At 47.3% G+C, this 13,820-nt stretch overlaps 2 protein-coding genes across 2 annotated transcripts in view; one reads left to right on the top strand and one right to left on the bottom strand.

Annotated features, from left to right (window-relative positions):
• Window positions 1-3,980, bottom strand: part of ITPRIPL1 (ITPRIP like 1) — a 29,284-nt gene extending 25,304 nt beyond the window's left edge. The window contains exon 1 of the mRNA XM_017860482.1: window positions 3,797-3,980. The gene's annotated coding sequence lies outside the window, so the exon portion shown is untranslated. The remainder of the gene's footprint in view (window positions 1-3,796) is intronic.
• An 857-nt stretch (window positions 3,981-4,837) lies between these two features.
• Window positions 4,838-13,820, top strand: part of SNRNP200 (small nuclear ribonucleoprotein U5 subunit 200) — a 31,584-nt gene continuing 22,601 nt past the window's right edge. Inside the window, exons 1-11 of the mRNA XM_017860469.1 lie at window positions 4,838-5,010; window positions 5,526-5,689; window positions 7,062-7,233; window positions 9,288-9,480; window positions 9,945-10,000; window positions 11,596-11,694; window positions 12,091-12,243; window positions 12,356-12,455; window positions 12,649-12,785; window positions 13,349-13,432; window positions 13,533-13,706. Of these exons, the coding sequence (XP_017715958.1) occupies window positions 4,966-5,010; window positions 5,526-5,689; window positions 7,062-7,233; window positions 9,288-9,480; window positions 9,945-10,000; window positions 11,596-11,694; window positions 12,091-12,243; window positions 12,356-12,455; window positions 12,649-12,785; window positions 13,349-13,432; window positions 13,533-13,706 (1,377 nt within the window). The 5' untranslated portion in view covers window positions 4,838-4,965. The remainder of the gene's footprint in view (window positions 5,011-5,525; window positions 5,690-7,061; window positions 7,234-9,287; window positions 9,481-9,944; window positions 10,001-11,595; window positions 11,695-12,090; window positions 12,244-12,355; window positions 12,456-12,648; window positions 12,786-13,348; window positions 13,433-13,532; window positions 13,707-13,820) is intronic.

Raw genomic sequence — 13,820 nt, 5'->3', positions numbered from 1 at the left:
TTCCTGATCCACCTAACCCAGATCTATTCTTTTCCACAGTAATTGTCATCTTCTAACACTGTACTTAATTACTTATTTACTACATCTACAGCCCGTCTTTCCCAGCAGAATGAAAAGTCCTCCAGGGCAGAGGTTTTTATTCATCAGTGTCTTCCAGCACTTACTACCTAGTAGATCTTAAGACAAATGTGTTGAATGAATGCATGAAATAAAAGAAAAGAAGATATAAAGTACTAAGCACAGTGCCTGGCCCATAGTTGGTACTTCAAAGCACTTATCTTTATTATTATTATTGATTGACTGCTAGTATGTATAAAATGAGTCACATAAAACAAACACGACACTTTTTTTTTTTTTTTTTGAGACGGAGTCTCGCTGTGTCGCCCAGGCTGGAGTGCAGTGGCCAGATCTCAGCTCACTGCAAGCTCCACCTCCCGGGTTTACGCCATTCTCCTGCCTCAGCCTCCTGAGTAGCTGCGACTACAGGCGCCCGCCACCTCGCCCGGCTAGTTTTTTTTTTGTATTTTTTTTAGTAGAGACGGGGTTTCACCGTGTTAGCCAGGATGGTCTCGATCTCCTGACCTCGTGATCCGCCCGTCTCGGCCTCCCAAAGTGCTGGGATTACAGGCTTGAGCCACCGCGCCCGGCCTTTAATGGAGCTCTTAACAGTACCCAAGATACACCTGTGTCTTCCCGCCTTCATGCTTTTTCTTTTTCTCTGTCCCTGTGAAATCCCCCACCTCCTGCCTCTATGGAAATCCTTAGCCACCCTTTGCATCACAGCTATAAGGCCTCCCAGACTCTCCTAAGTCAGAAGTGATTTCCCACAGTGCCCCCTTGTGGCACTGACCGCATTCTGCCTTTCCTTTCGCATTCTGCCTTTCCTTTTTCTTTTCCTTCTTTTTTCCTTTTTCAGAGATGTAGTTCTTGTTCTGTTGCCCAGGCTGGAGCACAGTGGCTACTCACAGGCATGATCATACCGCACTATAGTATGGAACTCCTGGGCTCAAGCAATCCTCCTGCCTCTGCCTCACAGGTGTGCACCACCGTATTTGTAGTTTTACTTCTCCTGTGAGACTTGAACTTCTCAAGGGTCTTATCTATGCCTTGTCTTTCTCTGAGTCCCTAAAAGTGCTCACAGAGCACATACAAATATTTAAGACATAATTAAATGAAGTGACAGGTCTTTAGATACAGAAATGCAGGACCCAGGCAAAAGTCTGGGTAACCTGTGCAGGCCTGGGGCTGGCGAGTAGTGAATTCAGGTCATCTTTGGAGAGAGATAGCACGTGGACTGAAACAAAGCTAAAGGCCCTTGCTCTGAGCCCATCTTGGTAACTAATGTCATCCCGGGGGTCTGTACCTGCCAGGGTGCCCCCCGTCCTTTAGCTTCCTGAGGATAATCCTCTATTAAAAATTGTCTAAAAACAGACCGGGCATGGTGGCTCACACCTGTAATCCAGCACTCTGGGAGGCCGAGGTGGGAAGATTACTTGAGGCCAGGAGTTCAAGACCAGTCTGCGCAACACAGTGAAAACCCATCTCTACCAAAAATACAAACATTAGCTGGGTGTGGTGGTGCACGCCTGTAGTCCCAGCTACTGGGAAGGCTGAGGCAGGAGGATGGTTTGAACCCAGGAGAGGTCAAGGCTACAGTGAGCTGAAATTGTGTCACTGCATTCCAGCCTGGGCAACACAGCCAGACCCTGTTTCCAAAAAAATTGTCTAAAAACAACTTTAGAGAGATAAAAACAATACACTATAAAATTCTTTATTTCTTTATTTATTTTTTTGAGACGTAATCTGGCTCTGTCGCCAGGCTGGAGTGCAGTGGCACGATCTCAGCTCACTGCAACCTCTGACTCCCTGGTTCAAGCGATTCTCCTGCCTCAGCCTCCCAAGCAGCTGGGATTACAGGCACGTGCCACCACATCCAGCTCATTTTTTTGTTTTTTTAGTAGAGATGGGGTTTCACCATGTTGGCCAGGATGGTCTCGATCCCCTGACCTTGTGATCTGCCCGACTTGGCCTCCCAAAGTGCTAGGACTAGACCCCTTTCCCCATTTTCAACAAGTTGGCCCAGGAAGTTTCCCTGAGCTCCTTCCCCAGAGTGAGGAAGCATGGCTGTCATTTTTCTTTTCTATCTTTTTAATTAAAAAATTGTTTTATTTTTTGGGGAAGAGTCTTGCTATGTGGGTCAGGCTGGAGTGCAGTGGCACAATCCTAGCTTGCTGCAGCCTTGAAGTCCTGGGCTCAAGCAATCCTCCTGCCTCAGCCTTCCAAGTTGTTGGGACTACAGGCACACACTACCAGGCCTGGCTACTTTTTTACTTTTTGCAGAAACAGGGCCTCACTATGTTACCCAAGCTGGTCTCAAACTCCCGGCCTCAAGCAATCTTCTTTCCTCAGCCTCCTAAAGTGCTGGGATTACAGGCATGAGCCACCACATCCAGCCTGTTGTTTTCTTTTCTAAATCATAATTATTTTCTTCCTTATTTACATTTTAGTGTGACGATTGTTCTGGGGCTGCAGTCTCCTCATGTGGAAAATAAGGGAACCAGACTGCTCCATCTCTCAGGCTCCTTCCAGTTCTAACATACTATGGAAACTTACAAGTCCATCTAAATGACTAAATGCAGGATTTACATTTGGTAGAGCCGGATTACAGAGGAAAACAAAAGATGGGGAAAATTTCCTTCTTTTCTTGCTTCACAGGTTTACCCACAGCCCAGCTCCATCTGTGAACAAGAATGCTCCTTCTACAGAAGCAGAGTGGAATCCCCAAAATGCCTTTCAGACCCTCTCGTGTTAGGTGGGTGGGCCACAGCCGGATCATGGAATAAAAGCCTTAAGGGTTCAGATTTCAATAACTTTCAGTGAACCCCACCTTGAGTCAGGCACTTTGCTAGGTGCTTTTAAACACACTACCCCATTTAATCACAATGGGAGGAAAGTTTTATTGTCTTGATATTTTTTGTTGTTGTTGAGACAGAGTCTCACTCTGTCATCCAGGCTGCAGCGCAGGGTTTGATCTCGGTTCATTGCAACCTCCACCTCCGAGGTTCAAGTGATTCTCCAGCCTCAGCCTCCTGAGTAGCTGGGATTACAGGCGCCCGCCACCACACCCAGCTAATTTTTGTAGTTTTAGTAGCGACGGGATTTCACCATGTGGGCCAGGCTGGTCTCAAACTCCTGACTTCAAATGATCCTCCTGCCTTGGCCTCCCAGTTCTGGGATTACAGGCGTGAGCCACCGTGCCCAGCCTTTACAATCTTACATTATTTTGTTTGCTTACTCATTTATTATTTAGCCACCGTGCCCGGCCAATTGTGTCAATTTTCAGGATGAGGAAAACGGTGCTCACTGAGAGGCCAGGTAGCTACTTCAAAGTCACACAGCCACTGAGGAGCAGAGCTACGAGGACTCGACTGTCCCTTGGGAAGAAGAGTTAGATATCTAAAAGAAAAAAAAAACCACCCACCAAAGCAGCAAACTCCATGCCTACAGTGGTTGGGCAAGTAAAAATACGGAGACGGGCAGGCATGAGAAAACAGGAGCAGTGGGAAGGACCATCTGTCCTCTGACCTGGGCAGCTGCCGACCAGCAGCAGGCAATGCCATGCAGGAGTGTGCGTGCTGGGTGTCATGTGGCTGATTTTCTGGTTTCTCAACTGATGGGGGACAGCCAGAGTCTGCATGAATTATCCCAATTTTTAAAGAAGGAGCCAACCACAGTAACACCACAGAACAAATCTGGTCTAGGGGACTGCTATTGAGGATGAATTCCTCTGGCTTACCCATTCTCCTGTTCATTCATTCATCTTCTCAAAAGCAGACATGCTCTAAGTGAGGAGGGAGGTCACCTTCAGCCATAAGGTGCCATTCTACTGGCGAGAAGCGGTGGGGAATGTAGCTGGGGAAGAAGTCATTGTCACCAAGGCTCTGGCCCCGCCTGCACCGGTTTCCTGGGCGGCAGACAGGGCCCTACCATAGAATGTTACCGACAACTGGGAGCGAACGGGGGCTCCGGCCCCCGTTCGTTCCGCTGGGTGAGAACGAGGGTCTTGGGGCCACAGGTTTAGCTGGGACGGGTGGGGACAGTAGCTTTCTTTTTCAATTGTTCAACACGGAAGAGAAACCCAAAGCAAGACGCCATTTTGTTTTGTTTTGTTTTTGAGACAGGAGTTTCACTGTTCTTGCCCAGGCTAGAGTGCAATGGTGCGATCTCAGCTCACTGCAACCTCCGTCTCCCGGGTTCAAGCAATTCTCCTGCCTCAGCCTCCCGAGTAGCTGGGATTACAGGCGTGCACCACCATGCCCGGCTAATTTTGTATGTTTAGTATATATGGGGTTTCTCCATGTTGGTCGGGCTGGTCTCAAACTCCAGACCTCAAGTGATCCGCCCAAGACGCCAATCATTAAAACACGCAAACACAGACACACGCGCCCGTCACCTCGCCCGCTGGGTGCTTTCGTTACCTCAAACGGAAACGGGGCTTTTCAGGCCCTGTTTTCCTGCCTACCTCATGGGACTGTTACCAAAGAGGAAGGAACCGGAAGGAAAGGTCTTGGGACGGGACAGAGGCTAAGCGGCCGTACGTTCGTTACGATGTGAGGGGTGCCGGGGGGCTGGAGACTGAGGTCGGGGAGAGCAAGGGCCCTGGGTCCTTAGTGCCAGCGGGCGGCCGGAACCAGAGTGCGCGGGTCTAGGGATTCGGGGACCCAAATGCACCAGGCCCACACATCCCACTCAGAGGGCTGCGGGAAGCCGCGCGCACACGCCAGGGACACGCCCCGACCCGCACTTCCGGGGCGCGACCCGGAAGCGGAAGGGAGGCCGTTTCATTTCCTTCCCCCAGTGCATCTTTCCTGCGTCGTTCCGGCGCGGCGGGAGCGGAGGTCCGCGGCGGTTTGCAGCGTGCGGTAGGGGGGCGTGGAGGCCTGAAGCCTCCAAGCAGCCGCGGCCATGGCGGATGTAACCGCCCGTAGTCTGCAGTACGAGTACAAGGCGGTACGTTTGGGATCGTGGGAGGATTCCAGGCTCAGGAGTCCAATGGGGAGGGGGAAGCTGAAAAAGACCATTTCAGTCTGAAGGCCTCCAGGAGAGCCACGAAAACGGAGGGGAAGTGGAATCCCCGTGAAGATGGGGGTTATTTGATGACGTGAATAACCTACGGGGGTCTGGGGAGTGCTAAGATCTCTCTAGGAGGAGTTTCTCGAGTCCCTTCAACGCTAAGCCCGCCCCCTTCCACACGTCACTCCCAACCCACTCACCACTTCCCAGGTGTGGGTTATGATGGGCACTGTTAGGAACAAGAAGTGCTTGGCTGATTCGACAGGCCGTAGGACTTATTCAGCTCTGTGCTTCTGCACAGCGTCCATGCAATTCTTAAGGAAAATATCTTTGTTACAATTAGTGATTATAGGCAACTAGTTACTACGATTCTTCCATCAGCTGGGGTAACTGTGATAGTAGGAATTGGCCCTGCTCATGTCAAAGCTTCAATAATGTTTTGATCTTTTCAGAACTCGAATCTTGTGCTCCAAGCTGACCGTTCTCTCATTGACCGGACCCGCCGGGATGAACCCACAGGAGAGGTGCTGTCCCTTGTTGGGAAGCTGGAGGGCACCCGTATGGGAGACAAGGCTCAACGGACCAAACCGCAGATGCAGGAGGAAAGAAGAGCCAAGTGAGTGCTAAGGGAATACTATTTTTTCCTTCAGATCCAAAGTCTCTTCCCTTTAACATTCGAGCAGCATTTTGGCCGGGATGCTTGGTGTGAGATCAGTGGCATTAAAACGATTTCGTGAAGGTAAAAACAGAACAGGAGAGTTTAAAGATTTTTTTGACCTTAAAAAGTGTACCTAAAGTGGAAAATAACTTGTTGGTACCTTTTTCTTACATGTGTGTTTCTAGTCCATAGACAGATCTTTCTTTTCTTCAGGGTATTTTCAAGACGCTTACTATTCCTATGTCCCAGTAATTCTTTTTCTTTTTTTTTTTTCCATTACTAACTTTCTACCCCTACTTTTTCCCTTTACTCTTGCCTATTTCTTACCTATTTTGTTGTTACAAACTAATTTAAGCATCCATGGTATGAAAGACAGTTTTCTTTCTTATTTTGCATTTTTTTTTCTTTTTTAAAATATTTCTTGGGGATGTATTTCAAAATTTACCTTTACCTCACCATTATCTTTTGATCTTGAATGTCTTGGTGTCTTGCTCCCTTTCCTATGATGATGTTTCCAAAATTCATGGGCTTAGTTTGATTAAAGTAGTTGTGTTTGAAATGAGTTAATACACTATCTCCACTTTGTGCTATATCTTCTTTTCCAGGTTTGTTATAATTGGTTGATAGTCAACGGCAGTAGATTCTGTTAGAGCTTGTTTCTCTAGCTAGAAAAGGAAAATGCATTTGAGAGGTGAAAAACTAGTCAAAATCCTATTATATAATAGTCTCATACAATGTTTGAAGGGTTTTTTTTTTTTTTTTTTTTTTTTTTGGAGATGGTATCTCGCTCTGTCACCCAGGCTGGAGTGCAGTGGCATGATCTCTGCTCACCGCAACCTCCACCTCCCGGGTTCCAGTGATTTTCCTGCCTCCGCCTCCTGAGTAGCTGGGATTACAGGTGCTCGCCACTGTGCCCGGCTAATTTTTGTATTTTTAGTAGAGACAGGGTTTCGCCATGTTGGCCAGGCTGATCTCGAACTCCTGACCTCAGGTGATTCGCCTGCCTTGGCCTCCCAAAATGTTGGGATTACAGGCGTGAAGCACTGCACCTGGCCAAAGGGTTGCATTTTTTAAATGAGAAACATATCTCACTGTAATGTGTAGTGTATCTAGTGAGAAGATGATGGGGAATTTTTCTTTCTGTCACTGGGTCCCATAAAGAAATACTCCTGCAAGTGATCAAGGTCCAACAGGAATCATTTGCAGAGGCTCAGGTACCGGTTTTCAGATATTAACTTCCTGCCACGAAGCCGAGGAGAGGAGGGTGGGCTTGATCCAGTCTTCCCTCGGGGAGGAAAGGTTCTGCCATTCACCGTCACATGTCCACTAGGCGAAGAAAGCGTGATGAGGACCGGCATGACATCAACAAGATGAAGGGTTACACTCTGCTGTCGGAGGGCATTGATGAGATGGTGGGGATCATCTACAAGCCCAAAACTAAGGAGACCCGGGAGACCTATGAGGTGCTGCTCAGCTTCATCCAGGCTGCTCTTGGGGACCAGGTGAGTGTGAGATTGTGAAATATATATTCGGTCTTTGTTTCATTTCCTGGCATACAGCTTCTACGATCCTTGGAATCTTTGAAGTGATAAGCGTCTTTTTGTCTGCTGATGAGTTAACTGATGGCTGGCAGCACCTAGATAGCTTCAGAATGGAAGCTGGTCATTTAATCAATCTGCCTACATAATGAAGCCCCCATAAAAACCCCAAAAGGACTAGGTTTAGAGAGTTTGCTGCCACATGGAGGTTTCTGGAGGGTGGTGCGCCTGAGACGGCCGCGCCATACCCCTTCCCACATGCCTGCCCTGTGCACCTCTTCCATCTGTTGTCTGTTGGTAGGCATCTTTTGTAATGTGCCTTATAGTGAAAGTAAGTGTGTCCCTGATCTGCTCTAGCAAATTAGTTGAATCCCAAAAGAGGATTGTGGAAAGCTCGATTTGTAGCTGTACAGTGAGAAGCACAAGTCACACAGCCTGTGCTTGTGATTGGCATCATGGAGTGGGAGGCAGGCTTGTGGGACTGAGTCCTCAGCCTGTGGGATCTGACTCTATCTCCAGGTAGTTAGTGTTGGAATGGAATTGAATTTGAGGACACCAGCTTGTGTCCATTGCACAATTTTTGGATTGGTTGCTGGTGGGGAGGAATTGTCACAGAAGCCTTCTGTGTTAATTGTTGTAAGAGTATAGAAAAAAACGAATTTGCTTTCTTTCTTTCTTTTTTTTTTTTTTTTTTTGAGTTGGGGTCTCGCTCTGCTGCCCAGGCTGGAGTGCAGTGGGGTGATCTCGGCTCACTGCAAGCTCTGCCTCCCAGGTTCGTGCCATTCTCCTGCCTCAGCCTCCTGAGTAGCTGGGACTACAGGTGCTCGCCACCACATCTGGCTAATTTTTTGTGTTTTTGGTAGAGGCAGGGTTTCACCGTGTTAGCCAGGATGGTCTCGATCTCCTGACCTCGTGATCCACCCGCCTCGCCTTCCCAAGTGCTGGGATTACAGGTGCGAGCCACCACACCTGGCCAAGTTNTTTTGAGTTGGGGTCTCGCTCTGCTGCCCAGGCTGGAGTGCAGTGGGGTGATCTCGGCTCACTGCAAGCTCTGCCTCCCAGGTTCGTGCCATTCTCCTGCCTCAGCCTCCTGAGTAGCTGGGACTACAGGTGCTCGCCACCACATCTGGCTAATTTTTTGTGTTTTGGTAGAGGCAGGGTTTCACCGTGTTAGCCAGGATGGTCTCGATCTCCTGACCTCGTGATCCACCCGCCTCGCCTTCCCAAGTGCTGGGATTACAGGTGCGAGCCACCACACCTGGCCAAGTTTGCTTTATTTCTATATTCTCAGAGCAAGGCGGCCAGAGGATGAGACCATGTGTCAGAAAAGGAGAGGGTCACAACTGGGAGGCTCTAGATGAACCTTGCCTCTGGATCCCCTTGTGGGATGTATTGGTTTGCAGAAGTGGCTTATATTTACCAAGCACTTGATTTGTGTGGAACAGCACATGTCTTTTTCCTGCCCCCCTCACATAACTCCATGAATAGGTGCTGTTAATATTCATTTTCCATTTTATAGAAGAGAGATGTGAGGCAAGAATAATTAAGTAATTTTCCCAAGTCACAGAAGTAGCATTTGGCAGAGCCAAGATATGATCCAGATAGTTTATCTCTAGAATCTGTGTTTCTAACCATTACACATGTGTGATTAGATTGGGGACCATTGTGAGTCTGAGGAGCTCTGCTGACGTGGGTGCTAGAGGAAGTGAGGACAAAGAATTACAAAAGTGTGGCACGCTAGAGGAGATCTGCCAAGTGACTGCCACCTGGAGATGTGGCAAGCTGTTGTGGAAGCTGTGTCCTGCTGCTTGAGGCCACCTAGCTAATCTTTTTAAAAACAGACGAGTCTTCCTTTAGTTGTGGCATTTTAAATCAGCATTAATGAGAAAGGTCAGAGCCTAGTGTGCAACAGGTTTTGAGGAAATGTGGCTCTTCGCATCCTGCCGCCACATAAACCTGGTTGGTGATGTTCTGCCTGTCATCATTCTCAATATTGGTTGGTTGTTTCTTGCTACCAGCCACGTGATATCCTTTGTGGCGCAGCTGATGAGGTTCTAGCTGTTCTAAAAAATGAAAAGCTGCGGGACAAGGAAAGGCGAAAGGAGATTGACCTGCTGCTGGGTCAAACAGATGATACCAGATACCATGTGCTAGTCAACCTGGGCAAAAAGATCACAGACTATGGTGGAGACAAGGAAATCCAAAATATGGGTAAGTGAGCTCTTTATGTCCTGATCATGTTAACTGGTTGTTGTTGACCCCTAAACATGCATCTTCTAGCATCATTCATTTAAAAACCTTAATGTCAGTGAGTTCCCATAATTTGTTGTGTGTTTTTTGAAGAGTTATAATTGATAGACACCAGAATCCCTAGATTTCAGCTGTTCCTTACTCTGAGACCCTTCTGTTGTGTAGAATATGGGAGAAAATGTGGGCAGAGCCTTGGGGGCTCAAGGGGTTGAGCAAGCAGAGCTGGGCTGACTCCAGGGCTGGCAGGTGGGGAAGGTCTCGGCAGTGGCAGCGCAGGTGGCTCTCTCGTGTTGATCACCTAAGTGCCTGTGTGTCCTCAGCACTTAGGTCTTTCCTGAGGAGGGTGGTGGGGAGGGCGCTGGCTCCAGAGGACCTTGTTTTACTAGCCATTCACTGCCTTCTTTTTTAATCCTTCGTCATTTCAGATGACAACATTGATGAGACGTATGGTGTGAATGTGCAGTTTGAATCTGATGAGGAGGTGAGTGATAAACAGGCCCAGTCCCTTCTTGTTTTTGAAGTTGATGAGGGTAAAGGGACCCCTTGTAGTGTAAAGAAGCTCCCTAGTTTAAACCAGATACATTTTACGGTGTTGTGTGGGTTTCAGACTTAGGCATTATATGTTCTTTTGCTTAAAAAAAAATGCAGTTACCTTTTAACTTTTCTATAGCAAATTTAACAAATGTAAAGCGATGTGATTATTTAAAATATACTAAGTGGATCAACAAAAAGTAAGACAAAAGATACAGTACAGTGAATACTTTCATTGAGAATGTATCTGCTAATGTTTTACTGCATTTTAACCGTATTAAAATCTTTTCCCGGCCGGGCGCGGTGGCTCAAGCCTGTAATCCCAGCACTTTGGGAGGCCGAGGCGGGCGGGTCACGAGGTCAGGAGATCGAGACCATCCTGGCTAACACGGTGAAACCCCGTCTCTACTAAAAAATAGAAAAAACTAGCCGGGCGAGGTGGCGGGCGCCTGTAGTCCCAGCTACTCGGGAGGCTGAGGCAGGAGAATGGCGTGAACCCGGGAGGCAGAGCTTGCAGTGAGCTGAGATCTGGCCACTGCACTCCAGCCTGGGCGACAGAGTGAGACTCCGTCTCAAAAAAAAAAAAAAAAAAAAAAAAAAAATCTTTTCCCGTTTTTCATTACTGTGTCCCCACTGCCTGTTTCAAAAGATTGCACATTTGCCTTAGAGCATGGATGTAGTTTGTACATGGTTAAGTCACTGGAGTTAATGTTTACCATCTAATAGAATTCCTTGAATATAAATAGGAATAAGTAGGGTACTTTGAAAAAATTGCAGAGTGCCTTAGAGTTCTCAGTGAGTAGATTTGGCTCCTGAAAGGGAAAATGGATCCCTGGTATATATACCAGGGCTGGAAGAAGGGGTCGCACAGGGAGAGTTAGAGGACTAGGAGCCAAGACTTCTGAATTTGAGTCCTGTATCTTGGCAGGTCATCTTGCCTCAGTTTCTCTTTCTATAAAATGAGGCGATTTCAATAGGTGATTGCTAAGCCTCTTCCTACAGTATAGTTAATAGGATCTGATGATTTTAAGTAGCAACAAACTGCTTTGCTTGTAGCAGTTCATTCATTTAGCAGTGCTCGTTATCGAAGCACCTGCTTTGACTATGACACTATGCCAAGTCTGCCTAATGTGCAGTGTGTGAGTAAACGGAGTGGTGAGCAAGCTTAGTGTGATCTCTTCATTCCCGAGTCACCATCTGCCTTCCCAGGCATGCCTCTGCATAGCTCTTCTCTCCTGTTAGCTGATCACTGTTTTTGAGTGTTGATTGTTTGTATATTAAAGAGAGGCTATGATCCAGTTGATTTCCATTGTGGCAGCCTAAGGTAAGAAACAGAAAGTAGGTGCATCTAATAAGTCTGTGCCAAGCAATCTTTCTATTACCTGTCCCCTGGAATAAGGCTGACCTTGGTTCCAATAGGCTCTCGGTTTCACCCCAAAGCCATTTCTCTAACCATTGAGCTAATTTAGGGTGACTTGAGGGAGAAGTTCTGTGGTGATGCAGGATCAGCTCCAGATAATGATTGAGTTGGGGCCATTTCCCCAGGAAGGTGATGAAGATGTGTACGGGGAGGTTCGAGAAGAGGCATCTGATGATGACATGGAAGGGGATGAGGCTGTCGTGCGCTGCACCCTCTCGGCTAATGTAAGTTCAGTTTGCTTTTTCTCATTGCTGCAAGGTTACTTCTGTGTGTTAGTGCTTCTTCCCCATGCCTAGGTCCTGTTACATTTGTTGAGCCACCTTTTGCTAGAGTGAACTGTGATAAACACTTGGTGTCTAGAGTTTCTTAAGATTTCAGTTGGTTTTCTTCCTTCCCAAAGATGTATGTTGATGAAGTCTTAGTCTGGTCCTTCCCAAGGATGTATGTTGATGAAGTCTTAGTCTGGTATTCTGAACTCAGTATTCCAGAGTTTTTCCCTCTGGAAAGTCCTCACAGAAGGTGGGCTGTGGGGTGGCAAGTAGAACTTGGTTGCAGGGTGGTGGCAAAGTGATCAAGGCTGGCAGAGACCTGGTGAGCTAAATGCCTGGTTACTTTCGTAGCTCGTGGCCTCAGGTGAACTGATGAGTTCCAAGAAGAAAGATTTGCACCCTCGGGATATTGATGCATTTTGGCTACAGCGGCAGCTCAGTCGTTTCTATGATGATGCCATCGTGTCGCAGAAGAAGGCAGATGAAGTACTGGAAATTTTGAAGGTATGGCCAAGATAACAATAGTTGTATGCTTAGTGTATCTTAGCACATGGGGACAGCGTATGAAGTGGCAGATGGCTTTGTCCTTAGTGGTGGTGTTACCTTCTCTCTGCAGACGGCCAGTGACGATCGGGAATGTGAGAACCAGCTGGTTCTGCTGCTTGGTTTCAACACCTTTGATTTCATTAAAGTGTTGCGGCAGCACAGGATGATGAGTGAGTATATGGTGGGCTCTTCTTGCAGAGTGAGTACATATGTGTGTATGTGTGAGATGGAGATTCTGTTGTTTTCACAGCCTAAGTGCTTGTTTCTTTTATTTTTCTTCTTTCTACTCTAAGGATGAAGGTTTTTTGCCCTATTTCCTCCTCCTCCTCCTCACTTTTCCTTTGTTCCTTTTGTTGTGGGTAGTTTTATACTGTACCTTGCTGGCCAGTGCACAAAGTGAAGCTGAAAAGGAAAGGATTATGGGAAAGATGGAAGCTGACCCAGAGTTATCCAAGTTCCTCTACCAGCTCCATGAAACCGAGAAGGAGGATCTGATCCGAGTAAGGACTGGGTTGGTTTATCTGTCTGAGTTCTGAGCTAACAGTGGCTAGAAGATTGCAGCATGAAGCTAAATTCATATTAAAAGTGGAAGTTGAAAAAGTAATTTCTCTAAATTCTTCGGGGTTTGTCAGTGCATGCAGGTTAGAATCAACACATCCACATTGGTTTGGTCGTGAGAGCAGTGACCTGCTGCTGTCTTTCACCGGCACTATGGGGATCTTTATTGTTTATTTGCACAGTAAATACATGGTGTTTACTAAAATAGAGTAACAGAACACGTGTACTTGCTTAACAGAACCCACACTTTTACCCCTCAGGGTAGCCCTTGGTACTTAATTACAGAACGTCTGTTTCCGGCGTCCCTGTACTGCGCACTGCCCCTTTAAAGGTGTGTGTGTGCTTTGATCATTCTGGTGGTCCCCACGTAAAGCGTTCTCTTTCTGTTTGGTGACTTACTAGTTAGCACCTGTGACTCAAGTATTAGCTAAGCAGGAACAGAAAAGGACAAGAACCTGTGATACTGATGAATTGTTTTTGTGATTTTCATCTTCGTCCACTACAGGAGGAAAGATCCCGGAGAGAGCGAGTGCGTCAGTCTCGAATGGACACAGATCTGGAAACCATGGATCTCGACCAGGGTGGAGAGGTAGGATCCAGGGCGATTTATGTCCCAGGCCTTGTTGGATGGAAAACTTGCTTGCTCGGCTTGCTCACTTCCTTGGGGTTTTTGTCTTTCACATTCCCAGGCACTGGCTCCACGGCAGGTTCTGGACTTGGAGGACCTGGTATTTACCCAAGGGAGCCACTTTATGGCCAATAAACGCTGTCAGCTTCCTGATGGATCCTTCCGTCGCCAGCGTAAGGGCTACGAAGAGGTACATGTGCCTGCTCTGAAGCCCAAGCCCTTTGGCTCAGAAGAAGTAAGTGAATTGCTTTCCTCAGTTCTCTGCTTAGTTCGCCTCCTGGTTTGGATTTCAACCATTGACCAGAATGTAGCTTTGTTTCATATATAGTTTATTTTAGGGCTGAAAGCT

Source organism: Rhinopithecus bieti, unplaced genomic scaffold, assembly GCF_001698545.2.
Source record: "Rhinopithecus bieti isolate Rb0 unplaced genomic scaffold, ASM169854v2 scaffold_54331, whole genome shotgun sequence".
NCBI lineage: Eukaryota > Metazoa > Chordata > Mammalia > Primates > Cercopithecidae > Rhinopithecus > Rhinopithecus bieti.
The sequence above is the reverse complement of the archived record's forward strand: the minus strand, read 5'-3'. Positions and strand labels throughout refer to the sequence as shown.